General features: G+C 44.9%; 1 protein-coding gene across 1 annotated transcript; it reads left to right on the top strand.

The window, feature by feature from the left end:
- Window positions 1-1,839: 1,839 nt before the first annotated feature.
- SLC45A2 (solute carrier family 45 member 2) lies at window positions 1,840-26,340 on the top strand (the record flags this gene model as incomplete). Its single annotated transcript, XM_084233897.1, has 7 exons — window positions 1,840-2,362; window positions 4,474-4,650; window positions 14,758-15,083; window positions 19,546-19,689; window positions 20,349-20,472; window positions 22,804-23,018; window positions 26,116-26,340. Exons 1-7 carry the CDS (start codon window positions 1,978-1,980, stop codon window positions 26,338-26,340), a joined length of 1,596 nt encoding a protein of 531 aa, XP_084090023.1. The 5' UTR covers window positions 1,840-1,977.
- Window positions 26,341-26,953: the final 613 nt, after the last annotated feature.

The raw sequence follows: 26,953 nt of genomic DNA, 5'->3' as shown, positions 1-26,953 counted from the left end.
CGTGTGCCTGGCAAATCCCAATAAAATCCTGCAAAAGCCACCAAGGGCTCCAGGACTCTCTCCTTCACCCTGTCTGCTAGGGTCATAAAGATCCAGCCCTGTGCCCACTCCTGCCCTTGCAAATGGGTTCTATGTACCTGTTAGACCCTGGCAACTTCTCGTGTCCTGGCATCAAATTGGATATCAGTCTTGCTCATCTCCTGTGCCAGGTGGTTTTCATACAGTCTTTTCTTTTTTCTCATAACTGGAAAACCCAGCTTCACAAAAAATAGGAAAGCAAAGCAGTGCTATGTTACGTGGCGAGTGTAAATGACCTCACTCTGTTCACTTTGAATTTTTAAATATCCCAAACACCCCTCTTAGTTCATCGTGGGGCTCTGAGGCACCTTCACACATAGTTGGGAAACACGGTTTAAAATGACCTGCCCAGGGACATACAGGCAGGATGCGGTAGAACCAGAACTGTACTTTCTGACCAAGTTTTGCTCAAACCATTTTTAGGACACTTCTTATGAGATCACCTTTCCCTTGTCATTCAGAACTTTCACTTGAACCCAGGAGGTCCAGGAAGGAAAATAGGATCCAGTGAAGCCTGTCAAACAGGAATTTTTTTTTTTTTAAAGATTGATTTATTTATGCACACAAGAGCTCAGGTACAGGCCAGAGATAGGGGGGTGAGAGGATTCACCAGAGACAGAGTGGGGAACTGAATAGGTAGATTGACTGAAATACACTGCTGAGGGGAGCAGCAGGCGCAGCAGGAGAGGTCTGCGCGCCATGTGCGTTTCTCCCTGGCCGGCCGGGGATCGAACACATGCTGCAGAGGCTGCGGACCACCTCACAGTGCAGTGCTTAACCCCTTGCGCCACCAGGAGGCCAAACAGAAAGTTTAATATAAAGAATTACACTGATGATAAAAGCAGAGAACCCCAAGAGATGGTGAGGCCACCCAGCTGTGAGCAGCTGTGGCAGTGGCCACTGACCATGTGGCCATGTTGGGAAAGGCAGTCTTTCCTGCCCCCAGGAGCCAAGGTTGCCTGTGGAAGTTGGGCCCCCTGAGGAGATGCAGCCCCGGACAGAGATCTCAGGAAGAAGAGAAAGGGAGACACCATTTCCTTACTCCCACTCCCATAGACAAATCTACCCAGTAACTAGAAAGCAAGGGAGCCTGGGAAGTGTAGCCACTAATGGTGCAGAGCATGTGGGAGGGGCTGAGCGACAGGTGGTTACTGACACTGCAGGTGTGGTGTATACACTTCATTCATTCCGTAATTCCTTTAGCAGATACACTGAGTACCTGCTGGGTGCCAAATATCACGCTATCTGCTGAGAGCATCATTATAAGCAAATCAGACCTGCTCACAGCTCTTAGGGGATCAAAAACTGAACAGCAGAGAAACAGACTTACCCCAGAACTACCTAATTAGAAAGTGAGTCCAATGCAAGGAAGGGAATATCGCAGTGCTGTCAGCTGGTGATTTATAGGGAGGCTGCAATCTCCCGCCTTTTCAAGTCTAGTTAATGGGCTGGAGGTGTGCGTGTAGGAACTTATATTCAGGAAAGAACAGAATATTTTTATCTCAAAAAAGCTTATAAAAAGATAATTGGCTCCTTCATATTTTGATTTAACGCCATAATAGTGCTTGTTCCAAAGTTCTGTGTTGGTGGTGAGACAGGAGGGAGAGAGAAAGAGAGGAGAGAGAGCAGAACAAAGGAAGATTCCTTTAGAAAAACATTCTGAGGAGCCAGAGGGCTTTTGCTGCTAATCTCCCTCACGCTCTCCAGTACCCCCACCCCCACCCCGTCCTCCCTCTCATCATAACTTGTGATCTCAAAGGCATGAAAGAATTTGAGCCCCACCCCCAGCCTGCCCATCTCTGCTGGGGCTCAGCCTGGCTCCCTGTCAAATCCAGCTTGCAGCACAAACCCAACGGCCTCTGAGGTGTAGACTTGCAGGCAGGTTCCTCACCTGCGGCCATGGGTGGCAACAGTGGGCAGCCTGGACTTCACACCTATAAATCCCTAGCTGAGTATGGTGCCTTCGCTGCCATGGAGCCGCCCAGAAGACCCACCAGTCGACTGGTCATGCACAGCATGGCCATGTTCGGCCGGGAGTTCTGCTACGCAGTGGAGGCGGCCTACGTGACCCCAGTTCTGCTCAGCGTGGGCCTGCCCAAGGGTCTGTACAGCGTGGTGTGGCTCCTCAGTCCTGTTCTGGGGTTCTTGCTGCAACCCGTGGTTGGATCAGCCAGCGACCACTGCCGGGCCAGATGGGGCCGGCGGAGACCCTACATCCTCACCCTGGGCGCCATGATGCTCTTGGGGATGGCTCTGTACCTCAACGGGGATGCTGTGATATCGGGTGAGAGGGCTGCACGCGCGGGCAGGCAGGGGGTGGGGCTCTTTTTAGAGGAGGAGAAAGCGAATTTGTGTGATACTGGGTCAGAAATTGGTCATCTCGCCTAGAGTACAGTGAGTTTCCACCTCTGATCCCAATTCTGTGGTTGGGAGTCTTTCATTTTAGGAAAAACATGTCTTGTTTATTTTTTTCATTATTGTGAGGATTTTAAAAGAGGACTAACTATTGCTTAACTTATTTCTGTGTATTTATCAATTATAATGTCTTTTGAGCCCCCCAGTACCTGATTTTGTAGTTGTCAAATTAACCAGCTGCCAAATGGCTCCATCAGTAGTTGCAATAACTTTCCTGTGTGTCCAAATGAGAGTTAATTCTTGTTCACTACTTTATATAGTCTCTTAATGGGTGCAGGGCATCCACCTGTCAACTCCAGGGGACATTTCCTGGAGGGAATCCATAAAAGTTGCATTGGAAAATGGTTTGTTGAATTTAAAAATAGCACACATTTATAGACCATTAACTCTCAGGCTGTCAGAATGGACGATAATGAGGCAGGAAAGTCAGTTGTCAATTGTAAAAATTTAAAAGCAGCCATAAAGACATAAGTATCAGGAATTTCTGGAAGAATTTAGAAAAAGCACTTAAGAGTTGCTTCTTCAGAGGAATACTAAAGGAATAGCGGTGACATGTGGAGAGTAGATATTTCTCATTTATTTTTATATGTAATTTTTAAAAGTTTATATACTACACATTCTTCTTCAATTAAAAAATTAACTGAGCAGAGGTAAATGCTGAGATTAGGTGAATAAATTGTGGCATGTTCATGGAATGAATATTATGTAGCTGTTAAAGATTGTGAAGTTGCTTTTTATTCATTGAAATACAAAGTGACAAGAGTTGGTTATAGATGAACAAGTACAACCTGGTCCCATTAGTTAGTGCTCCTCAAAGCAGCATCCTCTGGACCTGCGTCATCAGCATTACTGGGGGCTGTTAGAGATGCAAATTCGAGCCCCCACTTCAGGCCTGCTGAATCAGAATCATGTGAGCTGGAGCCCAACAATCTTTTTTTTTTAAAGATTTATTTATTTATGCATACAAAATCTGGGGTACAGGCTAGAGATGAGGGGGGTGAGAGGATTCACCAGAGACAGAGTGGGCAACAGAACAGGCAGACTGACTGAAATACACTGCTGAGGGGAGCAGTGGGCGAGTAAGGAGAGGTCTGCTGCACCATGTGGGTTGCTCTCTGGCCGGGGATCAAACTCATGCTGCAGAGGCTGTGGATTGCTTTCATAGTGCGGTACTTAGCCCCTTGTGCCACCAGGGAGTCCCCCAACAATCTTTTAACACATTATTCAAGGCAAGGCTGAGCTCACTGGAGTGTGAGAAGTACTGTGGTAGGGCAGAGGTGTGTGCTTTCCTCTGTATAGGTGCATAAGGGACATCTAAGTATGACCATCTATAGGGGTTCATGAAAGCATGTCCCCAGAATAACTCTATCTTTGGCATGTTTTACAAGCATGGATAACTTTTTAAAAAGTTATTTAAAGAGATATCATAAAACTCACCATTTAAAGGTGTATATAACATGATGCTTTTTAGTGTATTTGAAATGATTGGTCACAAATTTGGTGGTTCATTAGAAATGAAGCCATCATTACTCTGTAATTCCACATTTCACCACCCAAGTAAGAAGTCCACTAACCGTTAGCTGTCACTCCCTGTTCCCCCGCCCCCACCAATTCTGGGCTCAATCTTGTTTCTGTTTCTACCCATTTGCATTTTACGGACATTTACTTGCATAATTTTTATTTATTTATTTATTTATTTATTTATTTTTGTGGGACCATCACCATCGGCCGGGGAACAAACCGGTGCTGCAGAGGCTGCAGGCAGCCTCGCAGCCCAGCGTTCAACCGCTGCGCCACCAGGGGAGGCCCTACTTGCATAATTTTTAAAGCCGGAAAAAATAATAAAGCTATTTTTATTTGGAAAAATCAAGCAAAATGAACTCACAGAGAAATAATTTGATGACAGGAAGTTTTGTGGAAATAACAATGGGAATCATTTGAAACCAGGCTCGAGGAGATGGGTGTTTATTTCTCTTCCAGCTTTGATTGCTGACTCCAGGAGGAAGCTGATTTGGGCGATAAGCATCACCATGGTTGGTGTGGTTCTCTTTGATTTTGCTGCTGACTTCATCGACGGACCCATCAAAGCCTATTTATTTGATGTCTGCTCCCATCAGGACAAGGAGAGGGGCCTCCACTACCATGCCCTCTTCACAGGTAAGGAATATTCCAGGAAGTCTCTCCTGCTGTTCCCCAGACAGGGAGACACTTCTGCAGAATATGCAGCATCTTTGTGTGTTGAATTTGCTGAATGAATGGATCAGTTGATGAGCTGCCCCTGTCACGGGGCTCTGTCCCCTAGTGCATTTCTCTACACAGTCAGCTTGTGACTGGGCTGTGGAGTTTTTGCAAAGGAAGTTTACATAAGAGCTTACTGAAGAACCGTTTGTGATGACATTTTCAAGCAAAATGAAAAGATGCCTTATGCATTTTTCCTGCTTTTAAATCGGTAATCTAAAATCAGCACTACTTAGGAGTCTGTTAAAATGCAATTTCCAGGGCCCCTCCTCCAGTTATTTCAATTCAGTACTTTTGGAGTGGGATCCCCAAATCTGCATTTTCGTACCCCAGATGATTATGCGTACCCCAGATGATTGTGACAGGTGGCCTAAGAACCATATTCAAAAATGAAAATAGAAACAAAGCAAATTAAAAAAAAAAAAATACCACATGCCTTAAAGATTTTAGTTACATAAAGAGTTGGCATTTCCTCAAGTTCTGGTTTAGAAAAGGCCAAGCCAGGGGTGTAGTGGGGACTCCCCTCATATCTTCGGGCACTTGCCAGCCTCCTTTGGATGCTGTTGGGCTGTCCATTTAGAGCAGTGCTGCTAGTGTTCAACACGCACTTATAGAGCACCAGCTGCGAACGTGCTGGGCCTTGAGGACTTTCATGTCTAGGGGAGGCATGCTGTCAGCTCACCCACTGAGGGTCTGTGGAGGGCTCAAAGCCAGTTCTCTCTTCTATTAAGAAAAAACAACCGAAAACATTTTCCTCTTATAAAACAGCACAGTAAAGTCTCACTTGTTTTAAGGCTCACATTCGGAAGTCCCTGTTTAAGTGATCATCACAGAACAGTTTTCGTAAACATCTGTCTGATCATCTGTAAAATCTGGTGGCTTGCTTTGTGTGCTCAGGCTTGCTGCTGATGAATACATACAAGTGTCTGCTGAGTCATCCTCTCTTTAATGTTTGCTCACAGACATGGGCTTAATGAACGGAGTAGCAGTGAGGTTCACCTGTGTTCTTGAGAATGTTGTTCTCGTCTTTCTTGTTCTGTCTCTCCCTCTTTTTGAAGTGTGACTAGCTGGATTCTGTAGAGTAGAATGTAGATATGTGACCCCAGTGTAGTGTTTTTCTGAATTGGAGGCCACGTTAAAACGTGGAGTGAAAAGCAACCAGCAGTGCATTATTGTGCCGCCATCTTTGCCAGAATCCCTGATTCACATGAACTTGGGGAAGAGGCAATTCCAGCCTTCCACCTGAAAGAAGCCTTTTGTGATGAAGGCAGATTCAGTGTCAAGACCCACTTTGATTTTCATCAACAGCAAGATACCATTCACCTGAGGAATCCAATCACCTGAGGAAATTGTTTACTTCAGAGCTATAGTTCAGGCTCAATAATCCCAAATGCTTTGTAAATAAATGTCAAGAGGCGTCATTGGCAACATACTTCCAGGATATTTCTGACTTTTTTTAATGAAAAGATTCCACTGGATCTTAGGGGGACACTTTTTTTAGATCTCTAGGGGTTTTGGTATATTTAAAAGTCACTGCCTGTCCTCCATGACCGTGGTGAGGGTGGAGGATCCGCTCTTGTCTCTTCCCCTATGCCTTCACCTCCAGGTGCATCTGAGGCTTTGGAACCCACAATCTTTGGCAGAAAGTGCCTCCTTTCTAAGGAAAGACAGGAAGATTTTCTGTTTTTCTGTTAGAAAGAAAGTCTCTCTTTCTAACTGAATATATTCATGCTAAATTGAATCTAGGCCTTGCTACCCTGAGCTGTGAACTCTACCCTACAAAGGAGGGCTGGGGTGAGATCTGATGAAAAAGGCTGCCAGTGTTCAAATCCTGCTGGCTCTCCTTCGTATTTCTGAACTTTTGTCTCCCAACAGGCTTGTGAATCTTTATTCAATGTCAGTTATCCATATCCTAATAAATGGTCCCAGGCTTAAAACAAGGAGCCATTTAAAAGGATTCAACACCAAATGTTCATGGTTCCTTGATTTACTCCATCCCCACTGGGCTTGCAAAGGTTTTATTTGTGGAGAGATTTTGAGGATCATGTCCTAAGTATATTTTTGTAAGAATGGGCACCTTGTGAGGCTCAGCCTCTTTTAACATTTTTTTAAATTCTTTTTCACTCACTTCAGAGTGTACACACAAACGCTGACATAACAAATGATCTGATTAGAAATAATTAAGGGCTAAGAAAAGAGTCTTAAAAATGAAGACACGGGCCCTTTGACCAAATCTTTACACAGTGGAAAGGAAACAGTGTTTCATTTTGAGTCTATTTTAACCTTTTCTCTTTTATGAAAAATTGCTGCATGAGTGATTTTCTTTCATCAGCTGGGATCCCTTTAAAGTTTCTGGCCCTGGTGAACTTTACGTCACCTTCTTCTTCCCGCAGCTTAGAAGGATGTGGTCAGAGCAGAAACCAGGGGTCCAGGAATTTAGTTTTGTGGAGGACTGCATGGATGACTTTGGGCAAAACAGTCAACCTCTCCAAACTGCCATTTCTTTTCCATTCAAGTGTGTCAATGTACCTGCAAAGGATCTCAAAGGCAGGCTAGAGAGGGAGCATGGAAGGCACCTTCCCTGACTGTCCTATGCTGGAAACCTCTTTCCAGACATTGACCAGTGTAAAGTCAGGAACGGACACAGTACAGGTTTTCTGATCCCATGCAGACCGGGTGAAGGAGGAATTGGAGCCCTCAGTGGTTTTTGCAGGTCTTTTATTGGGGTTCACCAGGCATATGGCAGGCAGGGGTGCTGGGGGGTCGGGAGGCTGGCAGGCCTCCCAGCCCCCAGCAAGTCTTCACTCTATCTGGGCTCTCCGGCCTTCTCTGCTTCTCTCTCGGCTTCTTCTGCTCTTCTTGGCTTGTTGGCTTCTTTCTCAGCTTCTGCTGGCGTCCCCATGACACCGCCCTTAAAAGCCCAGTCTTAGCCCAGGTGAATCCCATCTACCTAGGCCCACACCCTAGTCCAGGTGCCCGCCATCAGGCATGCATTCAGGACCACAGATCCATCATCTATCCTGATGGCGGGAGGGCAGAAAAGCCTGACCTTTTCTTTACCCTACAACCAGCTTCGTTTGCTTTCTGGCCTCGTCACAATCTGTGGTCAGATAGGCCCCCTCAGCGATGTGTTCATCCTTGCCTGACGATATATGATGCGTTTGTTTACTGTTCACCTGCTTCTCTGACCAATATTAAGCTCCTTAAGGGCAGGAATATTATCTTTCCTGGTGGTTGCTCTATTGCCCTCAGAAGAGTTCCTGGAATATGCTCAAGAAAGATTGGTGAGTTGAATATTCTGTTTTAAAAATCCTCACTTAAACTTGGAAGAAGTTGTGTTGCTATGAAGTCGACTGACTGACCCAGGGTCACACATTTGGATGCTGGAAGACTAGACGAGGGGCAGCACTGACTAACCAGCCAGCCAGGTAACCAGTCAGCCAAACACTTGGTTCATGTTTTTGTCTGGCTTTCCCTAAAAACTACCCTGAAGAGAGCTGTATGCAGATAGTTTATTGGAGAAAGGACTCTAGGGATGGAGAATGATGAAATGGTGGCGAGGACTGGGTCAGCACAAGAAGCATTACAGAGGGCCTCCCCGGTGGCGCAGCGGTTGAGCACTGGGTTGCGAAGCTGCCCGCGGCCTCTGCAGCGCCAGTTCGATCCCGGCTGCTCCCCGGCCACCAGAGGAGGGTCCCACATGGCGCGCAGACCTCTCCTGCCACCCGCTGCTCCCCTCAGCAGTGTGCTTCGGTCCTTCTGCCTGCTCTGCTCCCCGCTCTGGCTCTGGTGAATTCTCTCACCCTCCTGCACTTCTGACTGTACCTAGTGCTTGTACAAACAAACAAACAAACAAACAAACAAATAAATACATGCCTCTTTAAAAAAAAAAAAAAGAAGCATTACAGAGTTGACCTTTGTTCTAAGTGGCTGCACCCCAACTCTTGGGACCCTCTGTGGAGCCTTGTGAAGTGCATCTCAGAACTTGCCATCTGGGTGACTAGGAAGGGGCTTCTGTCTCCACTAGCCAAGGGTGGCCCCACGGGTGTCACCGTCCCTTGTGTGAGTGCTGCTCCCCCAACAAGTGTGGATTCCCTCAGAAGGTGCTGTCCAGATGCAAGTGTGCCAAGATGGCCAGAGCTGGCTCACAATTGGTCACCACAGCAGCGGCCCAAGAGTGGGGCAGGAGATACTGAGGGGAACTGCAGTGTCACACAGTACCATCCCTTCAGTTCAGGACTCCTAGGCCTGAGCTTTTACTCTTGCAGAGGAGCTCTGCGCTCCTTGGTCACATTAGGGGGTACATTTAGAATGAAACGTGCTCCCCCCCAAAATGAGCAGTCAGAACTAAAATACTGTCGACTTAAGGAAAACCCAGGGAAGCCACAAATGGCTGCAGAATCAGGCCAAGCAATGACTTGATTTGGCAGTTATTTCCAAGGCTGAGTCAAGAGAAGAAACAGTCAGATATTATGTGTCATGTCAGAAAATCAGGAATTTCAAAAATGTTATCTGCACTAAGGTAGTAATAGTCATTCCTATGCTCACACAAGAAATTGCTTTGGAAAAATGATGGGCTAATGAAGGTGCGTGATTTTATGTGCTCCGTTTTTGCATCAGACACATTAACTGCTATCAGCAGGAACACAAATTGGGATCGCAGAGCTTTTGCCCTCTCTGGCAAACATACTCCCCCAGTTCTCTGCATTTATCTGTTCAGTTAAGGAGAACATGATTTTGACATTGGTATACTGCAAATTTTTTAGCTTTCAGCATACAAAATGCTCCGTAATGGGGAATGTTGGGTGAATCTTTAGGTCAAAGTGAATGTGAATCCCAAAGTCAAACCTAAATTACTTTGATTGCTTCCCTGCTAAACTTCTTTTGCCATAGACAGGCAAAAACTCTATCTTAGCTGGATGGAATATTCTCCCATCCCTTCCCCCAAGGACTGCATCTAAGTTGGGGGCTTAGAGTGCAGGGCTGGGGGGTCAGAGATGCTGGTCATTTACTTTGTATCTACCATCCTATCATATCTCACTGGTCAGATTCAACTGGCCACAGCTGAGTTTCTTTCATTCTTGTCTGCAAGGCCCTTTAGAAGCACAGGATTCTCCCTCTTCTCCCCCCAGGCCCCTTGGCACGCTGTTTTCCCTACGCCAAACCATTGTGAGGTGAGCCCCAAGAGCTTTGGCTTCCCTATCTCTGATAGAGACAAAAGTGCAGTTGATCCCCGTTGTTCATGACTTCTTTATTTGCCAACTCACCTACTCACTAAAATTTATTTGCCACATCAAAATCGATATTTGAAGCTCATTTGCAATCATTTGCAGACATAAGCAGAGGTGGGGGACATATTTGAGTTTTCTAGTGTTTTAATTCCTGCTGAGGGTCATTGATGTGATACTCGGCTCTCATACTGTTAACAAATATTCTTTGTGGCATATTTAGTGCAATGATTTTCATTTCATTTTGGGTTTTTGTTGTTGTTTTCTTTTTTTGGTGACTTCACAGTTGAAAATAGACCCAAATGTATTGCTGCAGTGCTGGATAGGGTTTATACGTTCAAGAATGTTCTGTGTGCCATCTGGAGGAAACATGCATGTTAAATAAGCTTTATGTGGGCACAGTTATATAGTGCTGTTGGCCCTGAGTTCAATATGAATGAATCAAAAGTGGATATTAAATAAGACCTCTTTAAACAGTAACATAAAACTAGGTTCTGTGTTGGTCAGGTGATGAGAATGTTACTAGAGGTTCACAAGAACAGTGGGTTAATACTCACTAATTCAGTGTCTGTGATGACATTTTAGAATATAACTGCTCGTGAGAATCAATTGCAGTAACAGCCAGAAAGGGTTGTGGTGAGGCTGAGTCACTGCATGTCAAGCACTGAGGATAGAGTCTGACATGGATCGGTTCATCGATCTGTTGATAGTCCATTGACAGCCTGTAAGGGCCGGACTGGGCACAGTGCAGGTTTTCTGATCCCATGCAGACCGGGTAAAGGAGGAGTCAAAGTCCTCAGTAGTTTTGCAGGTTTTTTATTTGGGGTTCACCAGGCATATGGCAGGCAGGGGTGCTGGCTGGGGGGCTGGGAGGCTGGCAGGCCTCCCAGCCCCCAGCAAGTCTTCACTCTATCTGGGCTCTCTGGCGTTCGTTCTGCTGCTTCTCGGCTGCGGCTGCTGCTGCTTCTGCTGCTACTGGCTGGGGCTGCTCGCGTCCCCCTGTGACGCCACCCTTAAAAGCACAGTCTTAACTCAGCTGAATCCCATCTACCTATGCCCACACCCTATTCCAGGTGCCCGCCATCAGGCATGCATTCAGGACAAGGATCCATCATCTATCCTGATGGCGGAAGGGCAGAAAAGCCTGACATTTTCTTTACCCTACACAGCCATTTCTTTCTCAAGGTCCCATTACCTCCCTGGGGTCTGCCCAGAAATGAGGCATTGGTTCCATCTGCTCTTGGATCTTCTAAGTCATCGGGGGAGGTTCTGCTTGCCACCTCCCACCCTCCAATCCCAGGTAGAGTCAAAGGGCAAGTTGCACCCTTCACTGTTGTGGATTCTTTTCTCCACAAGGCCCTCCTGAATGCCGTCTATTCTGGAAGCCATGCTCTTATGTTTCCTGCTGAACCTGTTCTCATGCCTGGGGAGCCCAAGGGCTTTTGAAACTCAGAAGCAAGGAAACACAGTCTTGTGTCTCTGCTCTCCAAGGTCATGCCCTTTCCGCAAGCAGCGTAGCATCCTGGCTCAGTTTGAACAGGAAGCGAGGGGACAAGGCCAGCTCAGGGGAGTGGTGGGTGGACGGAAACTGTGGTTGATACTTTAAATATATCATCTCACCATCTTTCATGAGAGAAGTTGCTGTGTAGATCTAAACAAATGCCAGTCTGCTTGTGTTTCTCCCTTTGACCGGAGCATATGCGTTTGGAATTGATTTTCCTTATACTCTCACGTCTGTCTTGTCCATTGGTGTAGCTCAGTGCCAAGTTCTTTCACTAACAAGCAAGGTCAAGAACACACACACACACACACACACACACACGCATGCACGTGCACGTGCACAAACACACACACACATACACACACACACGCTTGTACTTACTTTCCCAGCTGCTGGTACTTATGTTAACCCACCAGGATTTAGTGTGTTTATACCTAATCTGACTGTTTTATTGCTATTTTATCAACACATAGAAAAGGTTCAAAATGACTCACTCATGAAACCCTTGGGAATGTTGGGGCACTTTAGTCTGTCTTCTTCCTGAAGCAAAGTTGCTGGCAGCACACAATTAGCTCTCGACTTAAGCTGTTTCGCCATCAGTGTTGACATTGTCAGACCACACACTTGAAGCAGAGACACCACTGCAGGCACATGGTAGCTGTGGTACTTGGCTCAGACAATCCTTAGATTCCCTGGTTCTGAAGCACCCCGAATTGTGGACTAAAAAAAAAAAAACAACACATATGTCTATGTGCTTGGACTTCTCCCAGGATGAGCAGTGCTTTTGTTGTGTCATTAGCTATGAAATACGATGTCTGTCTGCAGAATGATTGATTCTCACGAGCTTGGGACACTCTGGCTTTGTGAAGAATGGGCCAGCCGGACCACTTTGGGGTCCGTCTCTGTGAAGGTTTATCTAATGTGGTGGCAGGTGTCCTCTGTGTACCCCAGGTTCTGGTTTGTCCCATAACCTGGTGGCTGATTTGGGGGCTAACGCTGGCAGGGAGGTGGAGGCATTCTGGAGGCAGACGTGGGAGCTGGTGTGAGCTTCTGCTGTAGCTAAGATGACCAGACTTTGCTTAGGGACCTGTCTTTGGAGATAAAAACCTTAGCTTAAGCAGAGAAAACAAAAAGGACAGCTTTAGTGAATTCCTGCAGCCCTTTGCTGGTCCGCCACATATCTGAAGATGTGACTAGATGAAGTTTGAATGTCCTCATCCAGAATTTTAAGATGATCTCTATTAGAATCATCTCTCTAATGGTCCACTCTTTCATCAGGACATCTTCTGTTGTAACGTTAGTTACCTCCCATAGTAGCTTTGGGACAAGCAAAAATAGTTTTACTAGTTTTTGCCCCCTCCCTAAGAGATGGGAGTGTTAGGAACTTTAAGTTGCTGATAGGGTGTGCCAAGTTGTACTGAACTGATTAATGCAGGAACCAACAAGGAAGACATAAAAAACAGTTTCCGTCATGTTCTTGCAGTGTGTGTGTGTGTGTGTGTGTAGACAAAATGTTACTAGATATAAATCTGATTAACTTTCTACCAGTCAATAAAACTGTAACTCCTCTGTAATAGCATTGAGGTAATTTCTCTACCAGGTTACGAAAATATAATACAAATCAAAGAACCCAATTAATGTCACAAGTTAACCTTGATGTTACAGGACTGCACATCACAGTGAGTTATCAATCATGGAATGCTGGTCAACAATGTCCCCTTCTTCAAACCTGTCAGCAGGCGCGGGGGCAGTCGCTCAGAAGCTATTCTGTCACTACTCAAAAAGTGGTGGTGGGACAAGTGGCTTTGGTGTCACTGGGGAGGTTGAAAGCTAGAAAAGAATGCAGAGTCTCAGCCCCCTCCCCCAGACCCTAGAACCCATGTGACAGACTGTGGTTTCCTCGCGCATCTTCAGAAATCCTCTGAACTCTCAGTACCCAGCTTCGAGTTCTCATGTATCGTGTAGTACAGTTTATAAAGCATAACTGCTTACTGCTCTGCTTCCCCCATTTGGAACCACCTTCTAGGAAGGTGTGGATGGAACGCTGCATCTGGCTTACTTCCCTAGACAACCTCCCACCCCAGTATAGCTCCTTCAGAAGTCACTGAGGCCTGAGCCAGTGACTTTGATGCTTAGTAGTGTAATGTCTTGCCCATCCCAGATGTACTTGCTTTTTAAAATAGGAACCTAAAAGAATGAATCATATTTAATAACATGATTTCATTGTTAGACCATCAAAGTAGGACCCATTCTGAGGATCCCCTCCTCAGCATCCCTCAAGCCACACTGTCTTTAAACATAAGCACCAGGGAGACTTTAGGTCAGGGTCCTGGGAGATATTAGAATTTTTAAAAAAGTCATGTTTAAACTTTTGTTATTTTTTTCTGTGGCTATTAGTTAGAACAAGCTCCTTTATCGCTTCTTGGCCTTTTGGCTAAGATCAAGTGTAGAACAAGCTCCTTTAGCTCTTTTTTTTTTTTTTTAAAGATTTATTTATTTATTTATACAAGCACTGGGTACAGTCAGAAGCGCGGGAGGGTGAGAGAATTCACCAGAGCCAGAGAGGGGAGCAGAGCAGGCAGACTGATGAAGTACACTGCTGAGGGGAGCAGCGGGCGGCAGGGGAGGTCTGCGTGCCATGCGGGACCCTCCTCTGGTGGTGGCCGGGGAGCAGCCGGGGATCGAACCGGCGCTGCAGAGGCTGTGGGCAGCTTCGCAACCCAGCGCTCAACTGCTGCGCCACTGGGGAGAACCTCCTTTAGCTCATAATAGTGGAAAGAAGACAGGGTCCAAGGCTGATCTTTGTAAACTTGTAACGCCCTAGGAAGCTTATGCATAGATAAATGAAAATAAAATTAATTACATCTTATTCAATCAGAGACTGGTTTTCTTTGGAACTTTCTAAGGTCAGGAATTTTAAATCTTAAGCAGTTGAGAGAATAGTTGGAAAGACCACAAGAACTCAGATAGTGGTGATGGTTTTATTAAATGCTTACTCTCTGTCTGACATGATTCTACTTTCCAGTCATGGCTCTGCTAGCGGGTTACTCTTTTATTGTTACCCTCATATTATGAGTGGAGAAATCCAAGGGCACAGTAAGTGCATGCTGGAGCTGGGTTGTGCACCTGTGCGTCCAAGCCTCTTCCTCTCTCACCGCTCCAGTTATAACCACACCTCCCAGTTATAACCACGCCTCCCCTTGTAACCAGGCTGCCTCTGCTGGCATTGGGGAATTTCCCACCGAAGGGGAGGATGGGTTCCTCAGTATGCTAATTCAGCTCTTTCTTGCTTTCCAGGTTTTGGAGGTGCCCTAGGTTACCTTTTGGGGGCCATGGACTGGGCCCATCTGGAACTGGGAAGAGTGCTGGGCACAGAATTCCAGGTCATGTTCTTCTTCTCCGCCTTGGTGCTCATTCTGTGTTTTATTATCCACCTGTGTAGTATTCCTGAAGCCCCGCTTAGAGATGTTGCAAAGGAAATCCCCCCCCAGCAAGTCCCCCTGGACCCTCCATTGCCTTCAGACAGAATGTTCGAGTATGGGTCTATTGCGAAAGCTAAGAATGGTTATATAAGCCCAGAGCTGGTGATGGCAGAAGAGAAAAGCAAAAATGCTGCTGACCAGGTAAAAATGAAAATTTTTTTTTCTTTACTTGGGAAAAATATTCATGTTCTTGTCCTTTTTTCTTCTTTTTAAAAAACGTATCTTTGTTTTGTTTACTTATTTGATGTGAAGAGTTTTGTGATGTCTAATTAAACCCTCAAATCCCCAATAACTATTATCACTTGGAATTAAAACTTTGCATCTCAAAGAAAAATGCTTGCATTTCCTCTGGGCCTCCTGTCTCTTACTCTTTTTAGAATATCAAACCAGGGAAGATGAAACCAGTTGTGAAGTGTTAGAACATAAGAAAAGCCTGGAAGCATCTTCAGGCCGCCAAGTAACTTCTTCACTGCTTAGATGATAAGTTGTTGCTTCAGATCACAGCACCTCTGGCTTGCTAACTAGCTTGCGCATCTTGAATTTATATTTTCTGAATTGATTAGCTAGTCCTTTTTCAGATCAGGGAAGAGTTGGATAGTATAAAGAATGGGAAAACCCCTTAGATTAAATGGAGGGGGTTATTGGAAAACATGGTGATCAGGTATTGGCAAGTTTGGTGCTTTGGGACAGGGTTGAGGAGTGCATATTTAATAATTAAAAAGAATGAAAAATCTATATGTGGGCCCCTGTGATCATTAAGATGTGTTTTTGAAGGTTTAGGACATAATATGTTTATCACATATTGTACAAAATTTGTACAAATATGTACGAAATTATGTCCATTTTGAGAAAAATCTACATTTATACAAGAAGTGCAAAAGTACATTAATTGAAGTTATTTTGAGAAAATCAACATATATAAAAAATACAAAAATATATTAATCGATGTTATTTCTCTGGGTAATGTGCTGACAGGTGGCTCTAATTTTCTTTGCTCAACCTTTCAGCATATATAGCATTTCCATAATGGATAAATATTACTTTAAACATAAAGAAAAATATGTGATGGTTTAAGGAAAAAAATGAAGCAGTGTCTTAGTAAAAATAAGTGGATTTTATCCTTCTGGATCACCACTCCTCGGCCCATTGATAGATCATGACTCCCTCTCAGTCCTCAGCAGAGGCTGTTATGAGGAACAGATGAAACCAAGTAAGTAGAAGCCTTTGAGAGGCATAAAATGCCCCAACTAGGAATAGACTAAATGTGTCAAATAAATTAACTTTCTAGAACATGCCACCTACACAAAACCATAGGCTTCAAATGGTTTTGCTATTTAGTTAAAAAAATTCAAAAATATAAAGTAGAATAACACATCTTAGGATCAAAGCCAAGCATCTAAGTCTTCTAAACGTACATCAGGGAGACCTCTACTGCTGAGCTGTGGGCGTCCATTTCATGTCACAGCCAGCACCCTGGCCATTGCTGTCAGTTATTTCTTTCCAAAATGAAAGTTGCTGTGCAATTTGAGAACTGGGATTTCTTTTTAATGGCAAGAGGCCTGAATTATTTCAGGCTTCAAGCCAGATCCCATAAAATTCATCTCCAATCCCGCACGCCATCATTACTCCCTTCAATGTTTATGCTCCTTCGGAGTGCACGCTTGTGATGCTCTTTTCCCTGATCACTCTGTACTCTTTTCATTTATAAATCCATTGCCACCCAGTCTCCAGTTGACAAGTTGCACAATACGGGCAGTAAAACAACTCCCAGGGACTCAGAAGCCTGGAAGAGGCTTTACCAAAGGAATGGATGAGTCAGGGAATAAGATGCCAGCTGAATTTTCATTCTGAGTTAAAATACCCAAGGGGGCTTTGAATATTTACAATCCTAGCTTTTACAGTCACACCAGGCACAATTTGAAATCTGGTATTTATTTTTGGATGAAAGGAAAAAATTAGATTAACAATGAAAGCAGGATGAACATTATGTACAAGGCAGAAACATAAATTAATATTTGGAATGAAACTTGCTAGCCAGGTCTACCTTTTAAAATTTTGGGTAAGAAGGGGAGGAAAGTGAAGATAAATGACTTTGTATAAGACATGCTTTGTATAAGACTCGGGATAAGGCTGCTATTCCTCAGTCTGTACCTTTAGCTGTTTCTGCCAGTGATCAAGGAAAAATAGCACTCTGCACTGAGTTGCTGGTCTGGCCCCATTTATTTTGCCAGGAACCATGTCTGATGTACAGAAAACAGTTCTTTTTTTCTAACTTGAGGGAATGTCTATGATTTTAAATACTGATTATGAAAATCAGCTTAGTCATGGTCAGTATGTTAAGTACTATAAAATTGATGACTTAAAAAATCAACATACAACAAACTGACAGTGAGTAAATATATTTTCTGGGACAAAGAAGTGAAAGGCATCATTGTATCAGGTTAAGGGTCATACAAACAATGTGCTGTTATAGTCAAGATCATCAAGAGACCTCGTATAAATAAACTAGCCAAGAATCAAATTCATTTTGTCAAAATTCAGAATAAATAAAAGCTTGACAAGAAAGACCAATCACCTCTCCGAGGCTGGTGTTATAGTCTCAGCGTCGTCAGGGCAGCTGACTGCTTAATATTCCTGAGGTTACCTTCTTCTCTCCTGTGACAGGATGCTAAAGGCTGTTTCTTTTCTATTCTTTTCTTTCTTTCTTTCTTTCTTTCTTTTTTTTTTAATAAAATGCCCTCGTTCATTCCGCAAGGTGATATTTCAGCATTGCAAACAGGGATTTATATATATTTATTTATGCATACAAGAACTAAGGTGTAGGCCAGAGATACGAGGGGTGACAGGATTCACCAGAGACAGAGTGGGGAGCAGAACAGGCTCATCTACTGAAATACACTGTTGAGGGGCACAGCAAGCGAGACAGGAGAGGTCTGCTATGCCATGTGGGTCAGCTCCCTGGCTGGGGATTAATCTCAGGCTGCAGCAGTGATAGTGCTGAGACTTAACCCCTAGGCCACCAGGGAGGCCCATAAAAGGTGGTGTCTTTTCTTTTTTTTTTTTTTAAGTATTTTTACTTTTTTTTTAATAGAGGCATGTTTTATTTATTTATTTGTTTGTTTTTTGTTTATACATGCACTGGGTACAGTCAGAAGCGCGGGAGGGTGAGAGAATTCACCAGAGCCAGAGCAGGGAGCAGAGCAGGCAGAAGGACCGAAGTACACTGCTGAGGGGAGCAGCGGGCGGCAGGAGAGGTCTGGCGCCATGTGGGACCCTCCTCTGGTGGCCGGGGAGCAGCCGGGGATCGAACCGGCGCTGCAGAGGCCGCGGGAAGCTTCGCAACCCAGCGCTCAAGCGCTGCGCCACTGGGGAGGCCCAAGGTGGTGTCTTTTCTTTCTTTCTTTTCTTTTTCTTTCCTGTCTTCCTTTCTTTCATATTTCAAAACAGATGTTTTAATAGTTTAAAATTTCTAATTCTCTGAAGTCTCCTGACACCAAAATTTAGTCGCCTCTAGTTTTAATATAATTTAAGTTTCTATTCATTTTCATATTCATTTTTTTTTTCAAATTTGTGTCTATGTGTGTGTGCTCTACCTTGTTCTCACTTCCAATCCAACATAGGATTTATTTTCATGTCAACTGACAGCAGGATCCAAAGAAATAAGTAGGGAGGAGGTACATGGGCAAAAGCAGGCAGCAGATTGATTTGATGTCATAGTTTTCTGTTGCTACATGACACAACACTGCAAATTTAGCAGCTTAAAACCTCACCTATTTATTATCTCAGCATCCTGTAGGTTACAGGGCTGGGTGGGCTTAGCCGGGGTTTCTTTGCTCAGGATCTCACAGCCTGAAATCAAAGTGTCAACAGAGCTGCATTCTCATCTGGAAACTCAACTGGGGAAAATGGGCTGCTGAGCTCATCCAGTTCCTTGTGTTTTTTTCCTGACTGTTGGGCAGGAGCCACTCTCATCTCCTAAAGGACACTCTCAGGTCTTTTACACACGGCTCCTCTTCCTTTAAAGCCAGTATTCCTTGTGTGTGAAACTCTCTTACTTCCCTTTCTGCTCCCAGTAGGAGAAACTGCTGTGACTTGGTGTCACCCATGTAATTTTCCTTCAGACTACCTCAGAATCAACTAATTACTAACCCTTTTACATATGTGCAAAAATCTTTTCCTTGTAACATAACATAATCGTGGAGTAAGACAGGGAGTTTAGAAATCATGGGGGTCATCTGGAATTCAGCCTATCATGCTTGGAGAGTAAAATAAAAATTCTGAATGATAATAAACTAAGGTCTGGCTTATATCTGTGAGCTTTGTCTTTCTGCAGTGCTGTCATTCAAAGATAGGATGCACAAGGTCTCTTATATCTTGGTCTAAAACAAGTACCATTTCCAATCTCTTCACCATTAGGACACCAAGGGCAATCAGTCCCTTTGCCCTTAGGACACCAACTTGAGCTCAAAACAGCATAAATATCCCTCGAGAGAAGAATGTGTGTCATGCAGGGTGAAGGCCAACTATTAGATACCTAACAGCTGTGTGCTCTGGCTCCCGGCTAGCATGTCTGCCCCAAGGTCACAGCTCTTTTTTGTTCCAGACACAGAGGACAATGACCATGAAGTCACTGCTGAGGGCACTGGTGAGCATGCCTGCCCACTACCGCTGCCTCTGCATCAGCCACCTCATTGGATGGACTGCGTTCCTGTCTAATATGCTCTTCTTCACTGATTTCATGGGCCAGGTAATGATTATGTCTGTGCACATACTCATCACTCACACAGCAGTCCCTCGGTCAGCACTGTTGGTCTTGCGGGCTGCCCTGTACGATGGGCACAGTAAAAGTGTAGGAAAGAATACCTTCAAGGAGGTGGCTTACAATTACCACAGGCAAATTACTACACCCCCAGACAGCTGAAGGTCACTACGGGACCAGTATTTGACCAAATCCATCAAATAAGGAAAAAAAGCAATGTGAGTTGTAGAGGTTACAGCAGCCTTAATAAAGAAAGTAAGTAGGATTCAGGTCTTGAAGGATGAGTAGGGTTGAAAAAAACATTCTGAGTAGGAATAGGAATGGCATGTGTGAAGAATCTATAGGCGGTACCAGAGAATGGGTGGTGGGATTGGCTAGGTCAGGTCGGGTCAGATACTAGGTTGAAAAAGGGAGTTAACGACTCAGGGAAGTGTTGGCCAGCCTTGATGCAGAAGGCACCAAGGCTTCCTGAGGGTCCTTGAATGGAGGTTTGAAAGTAGGAAAGGGATGATTCAGTCCTGGAAGAACGAGCACTTTGCCCTAGGAAGGGAAACTCGGTTCTCCCCAGGCATGGGCGAGCAGAGCACGCGAGAAGGGGTTCCCATCATACCACATTTGTTGCTCAGCAGCCCAAATCTCTCTTCCAGATCGTGTACCATGGGGATCCTTACAGTGCACACAACTCCACAGAGTTTCTCTTCTACCAAAGAGGGGTCGAGGTTGGATGCTGGGGCTTGTGCATCAACTCGGTGTTTTCCTCACTTTATTCTTGTAAGTCTCCTTCTCCTAATGGTGTCTTCCAAGGGCACTGGTCTAGCAGAATCTTGGATTTATATTTCTGTATTTTTTGCTCTTTATCAGACTTTTAAAAAAGATTTATTTTGTTTATTTATGCATACAAGAGCTGGGGTGTAGGCCAGAGGTTAGAGGATTCACCAGAGTGGGGAGCAGAACAGGCAGATTGACTGAAATACACTGCTGAGGGGAGCAGCAGGCGAGACAGGAGAGGTCTGCTGCACCGTGTGGGTAGCTCCCTGGCCGCAGATGGAACTCATGCTACAGTGGCTGCTGATAGCTTCATAGTGCTGAGACTTAACCCTTTGAGCCACCAGGAAGTCCCTCTTATCAGATTCTTGATTCAGGAACTGCTCTTCCTGCTTCCATATTTAGATAACGTTCAATCATGCTTTTAGATCCAGACCCCATATGACCTCCTCTATGAAATCTCTTATGTCTTCCCCCTGCACCCCCATCTGTCCTGGCAAAATCAATCCTTTAATTCCAGAGTGCACAGTGTAACTCTGTATTTTGGACTCATCACATAATTTCAGGTGCAGATTCAGAATTTCTATCCAGGTGGAGCTCGACAGGGCAATCTGGCTGCCTGATTAGGGCTGGGGTATGATAACAGATTAGCTTTGAAGTTCCTCTGCACAACAAGCATCCATAGATCAATGAGAATGACAATACTTAGGCTGAAATATAGACAGCCTTTCATTTCACACACTGTTATTCATAGCTGATGCTTAAGTCAATCATTTCCCTCCGATCCCAATGAGAGAGACAGCCTGAGGATTTGGTTATTACCGCATATCAGACCCAGCAGAAGGCAAGTCATCGTGACTCTTACAGTTATTGATCCCTCTTCATGAATAAAGCTTCCCTTACCAGACTCTCAGCTTTTGTACTGAAGTTACTTATGTTTCCAAATATCTTTCTATTCTTTGCCTTCTTGGCTACACACTTGGGGAAGGGCATTTCCCTAATGAATTTGGATTTCATTTTCTGCATAAATAAATATTATTAAGCACTAGGTTTGTGCTACTTTCATTCTCAGCCTCAGCCCTGCAGGTATTATATGAATTTAATAGAGGAAGCAGCACTGCCTGCTTGCCATTTGTAGAGCTCTGTCTTCTGAGTGACCCGAGATAGTGTTTAGTGTGATCATGGAGTCAAATGCAGTACATATGAGGTTTCTTGTCTGTGCAACGTAAGTCCAGTGATAAGCTTTGGATAGATATGGAAAAGTTCATTCTTGCTCAGGGCCATTCCAAGTCTCTAGTGTTTATATCTTGGGTTCATGTGAAAGAGGGAGCAGGAAAAGATAAAAACTATTCGGATTAAGAGCAACTAATTCTAAAAGGAAGATAAATAGCCTCCTAAGCACAGTGGCCAGTGTGTCTGCCTCATAATAAAGGACAATAGAACTTTTTTGGGGATTTTCCCTACTGTGGTGAGAAACATTTCAAAGCAGAATTTTCAGCTTTTGAAATGAACTCTACTGACTACTTTCATGAGTAAGGCAGGTTCACCTGCTGGGAGGGAAGCCAAGTTCAGAGTGAACTATATTCAGTCCAGCCTTTGTTGAAATAACCACTAACTGAAGTCTTTCATCTGTACCATATTGGGTTAGGGTGACGTCACAGACTTTTTATTTTACCTGACCCAGAAGAAAGGTTGTATTCATCCCATTTTTTAGACAGAGAAGCTGAGGTTTTGAGAAGTTAGGGAAGTTGCCCAGAGAGAGGGAGCAGCCATGGGGAGTGGCCAGCTGCAGCGGGGAGCCCCTTATCAGCCTCAAGGCCTGGCTAGTCAGGAAAAATGTCTGCAGATGTTGGTGCTCCTTCCTTCTTGAAGGCCCGCAGGGGCTGGTATAGAAGGGGAGTGACTTGGTTCATTATGTCAAATCCAGTTGGTACATTTTCTGCAACCTGACTGTGGGTGTGGGGTCAAGATAGGCTACACCCCTGTGAGTCAGAATGACCCACTTCTCTGCAAGTCTTGCAACCCTGACTCCCACAGCCAAGCTAGACTTTCCCACCTCTTTTACATCCTGTTGGTAATTCAGCTGCTTTGTTTCCCCCACCCCACCCCCAGGAAAAGAAAATCGACCTTGTGAGGCAATTCCTAGGCTCTCTTTAATGAAGAGGATTTAAAAGCAGATTCCCAAAGTCTGCTGTTTCCAAGCACGGATAAGGAGTTTCTTTTGTTGCTCACTCAGAATCACAGGAAGGTTCCTAAAGAAAGTGAATCTTCAAAAGGAAGGTTGAAATTATTAAATGTGGTAAGATACTGACAGCTGTATTTCTCTTTTCTCTACAGACTTTCAGAAAGCCTTGGTATCCTACGTTGGATTAAAGGGTCTTTACTTCATGGGGTATTTGCTGTTTGGCCTGGGGACGGGGTTTATCGGGCTCTTCCCCAACGTCTACTCCACCCTGGTCCTGTGCGCCCTATTTGGGGTGATGTCCAGCACCCTGTACACAGTGCCTTTTAATCTCATTGCTGAGTACCACCGCGAGGAGCAGGAGGAACAGGTTCGTCCTTGAACTTCTGCCTGGAGGATGGGGGACTTGTTAGGGCAAAGCTGGAACAAAGGGTTCTTGGCAACAACAGCACCAAAACACCCAGCCAAACGTGAGCAGGACTGGCCCAGCCTGGCATCTTCTAGCCCACCCACTTCCTGCTCCTTACGCTAAGTCCCATGGACCTGGGAGCAGGAGGGCAGGTGCCTTGACTCCCATTTGTCAGATTTGGAAAAGGGGTTTGGAAATACTAAGAAAACAGCCCACTGTCAGAGAGACAAAGGAGGGGGTACGCAGAGCTTCCGACAACTACCCCACAGTAGTGCCAGCAGGCACAGGGCGGGTTCTCTATCAATTCAGACAGGATAGAGCAGAGTCCTAGGGCCCTCAGTGGCTTTTTCAGGCTTTAATGCTCTTTCTACCCCAATTTTCATGTGGCAAGCCAGCAGGCTGGCAAGGCAGGAAAGCCGGGATGGGGTGCCGGGAAGCTGGCTGGCAGGCCTCCCAGCCCCTCATGAATCTGTACTCTTATTGCTTATTCTCTTTGGGCTCGCTCTGGCATTGTCTCATGATGCTGCCTCTGTAGTCATTCGTCCTCAGAGCTGTTCTCATCTCTGAGTGTCGTGGCCCTTATGGCCTCAGCCCCCAGGCTCAGGTGTGCCCACTTAGCATTCCCACACCATACTCTGGTGTCCACCATCAGGCATGCGTGCCCTGAGCCCCAGCCCCCAAGTGCCTTCTGCATTCAAGGCCACAGGTGATGACCACAGAGGCCAGTGGTGTAAGCGCCTGAGCATCTTCATTCACCTTACACCCTCTTATGCAGCGCCCTGGCAGCAGTCCTGGGAGCCCACAAACCCAACACTGCAGAGGTGGAATTTCTGGAAGTAATTGGGTCAGGATTGGAAATGGTAGACAACATTTTTCCTGGAAGTTGAAATTTTAGTAAGTCTCTGCATGCAGGGAGAAAAGCTGCTTTCAAATGGTCACCCCACCAGCTGCCTGGAGGGGGGGGTCTGCCCAACTCACCATGGAGCTCAGGCTGGAGAACCAGGCCCTCAACTGCCTGAAAAGAACACTAGCTTGGCTGCTTCTGCTCTAAAATCACCACCTCTTATTAAAATATGCAACTTTCCCCAGTGAATATAGGCTCGTATTTTTTTTTTAATTTTTATTTTCTTACATTATTGGGCTTGTATTTCTTTAACTGGTGTAATGATATAAAGTTAAAGAGGTAGCTTCAAGGTAACCCATCACAGTATGAAACTGCTCTAACACTGAGCACATGTGACAGCAACACCAGCCTTCTGGGAAATGTAGCAGGACAGAGTTTCTCCAGGAGTTAATACCTTCAAGCAGGAGCTATGACCGTCCTCGCTCCCTGGCAATAGTGCCACCACTGTTTGCACGCATGCAGGGGTTTTTCTGTCCAAGAGAGAGCTGTCTTAAAGATTGGTTAGAGGGTTAGGTAGTCCTAGGACAAAAACTTTGGGCTCCGAGAAACCTGCATTCAAATTCTGCCTCCCCCACTTGACTACTGCATGACACTGGGGGTGTTATTCTTTTATTTTTAAAATATCACTTAAAGCCAGTTCACAGAGCTAATATAGTCACATGATTCCGCAATCACGGTGATTTAAAAATTGCTCACTGAGAAGTAACTTCCACCCATCTCTCCAGCTTTCTCCTCTCTCCTCCGGCCTCTCTGTGTAACCACTTTTATTAGCTTTTTGTTTATCTTGACAAGATTTTTTAATGAAAATCAAGCAACGATGAGTCTGTTTTGTTATTTTCCCTTTTTTTTAAAGATTTATTTTTATTTATACAAGAACTTGAGTACAGGTCAGAGGCGCGGGAGGGTGAGAGAAAATTCACCAGAAAGCAGGGAGTAGAACAGGCACACAGACCGAAGACACCGCTGAGGGGAGCAGCGGGCAAGGCAGGAGAGGTCTGCCACCCCATGTGGGTTTCTCTCTGGCCAGCCGGGAATTGAACCCACGCTGCAGATGCTGCGGACACTTCACAGCGCAGTCCTTAACCCACTGCGCCATCAGGGAGGCCCTATTTTCCCTTTCTTATTCAAAGGATTATGTTAATTTTCTTGCTTGATGCTTCTTTTAGTTAATAACCTAAAATTGTCATTCAGACTCAGGCAATCAGGCCGTTTCCCAATCAGTCAAATGGGAATAATATACCCACATTATGGAGCTGCTGGAATATAAAAAGAAATGAGAGAGTGTAGGTATTGTGCTTAGCACAGTGCCTCCCCACCACCTGGCAAAGACTCAAAAACTGCTAGTTAGTATTGTAATTGCCATCATGGGGATAATGATAAACACGTGCATGTAGGGAGAGAGGGAGGGTGAGATGATGTAACTTGTGAAAGAAACCTGCACGAGGCCTAGCATGTAAGAGACACCCCCAGTTGGCAATGTTACCAACCGATCAGACCAACTATCAGGCGTTCATCAAATTTTAATATATTATTCAAATATTAACCACATTTTGAAAGGTTGAATTGTCTTTTTTATGATGTTTATGTTTACCAGTGATTCAGGCATCCTCCTAAAAATGTTTGCATTGTTAACTAAGGAGTGGGATATTTATTGAATTGCCAGGCATTTATTTATTGACTTTCTAAAGCGATATTTTGCATCATTTAACTCTCAGAGGAGTTAATGTTGGAACTCAAGACTTTGGGACAGGTAGGAAAGACATTCCCGGGCAGGAGGGTAGAGTGTGCTGGTGATTTTAAATCAGGGATTGATGAACTTTGTTCCCCTGTGAAATATGGCTGACACCTGATTTGTATAACCTGTGAGCTAAGAATTCTTTTAAAGTTTCTAAAAGATTTAAAAAATATATAGAAGAATATTTTGTGACAAGTGAATATTACATGAACATGAAGCTCTATTGGAATGCCAACTTGTTCATGTAGTGTGGCTGTTTTTGCATTAGAAATAGAATTACTAGACTAATTGCAACCAAGACAGTGACTACACAGCTGAAAGGATTTACTGTTAAGCTCTTTATAGAAAAAGTTTGCTGCTTTCTGTCCAAAAGGACAGTTCAGTGTCGATCAAATGTTGTTCCTCTGCTTCCTTTGCAGAGACAGCAGGCCCAGGAAGGGGGACCGGACCACAGCGGGAGAGGGCAGGGCCTGGACTGTGCGGCCCTCACCTGCATGGTGCAGCTGGCTCAGATCCTGGTTGGAGGTGGCCTGGGCTTTTTGGTCAACCTGGCTGGGAGTGTCAGCGTCGTGGTGATCACAGCCTCAGCGGTGGCCCTGATCGGCTGTTGCTTTGTGGTTCTCTTTGTTAGATACGTGAATTAAAGCAATAAAGAGACATTGTCCGTAACCTCAGACACAGCGGATCACGTGGCAGAAAATGATTCTTTTCTTTAGCTCTGCCTCCTTTGGATCTGCTTTGGGATGCCCACGTGATGATGTTAGCTGAGGCAATCCACCTGCCTCTTGCCTTCAGCTGGCCCTCGGGGCATTTGTCTTAGGAAAGACAGAGCTAAGGCTCCATCCCTGCTGGCACAGTGTGGGAGACAGCACTACCCCCTCCTTTCTGCCAGAGTGCAGAGCACAAAGGTGCAGGGCCTGCTTTTTACAGGGCATTTTAGACCTTGACCAAACCAGAGAAGAGACTGCTTTCTGTCGGTGATGCCTGGATTTACTCTGTGATTTTTTTTTTTTTAAACCAGGGGTCCATCTATAGTCCAGGGGGAAAGTGATATTTTTTGTCAAATTCACCAATACCCAGACTATTTCTGATGATTTATTTTGTGATATCAATGCACTCATTTAATTCATATTTAACTTGCTAATAATTCATATTCATTTATGATATCCCTAACAAGTCTGTTCCACTAACTCATGCTGGAGGATTTATAACTTTTAAACAGGTCATTTCATTGACACAGTAAATGTATCCTCTGGT

Source organism: Talpa europaea (genome assembly GCF_964194135.1).
Source record: "Talpa europaea genome assembly, chromosome: 5".
NCBI lineage: Eukaryota > Metazoa > Chordata > Mammalia > Eulipotyphla > Talpidae > Talpa > Talpa europaea.
This window is presented reverse-complemented; position numbering and strand designations above follow the sequence as displayed.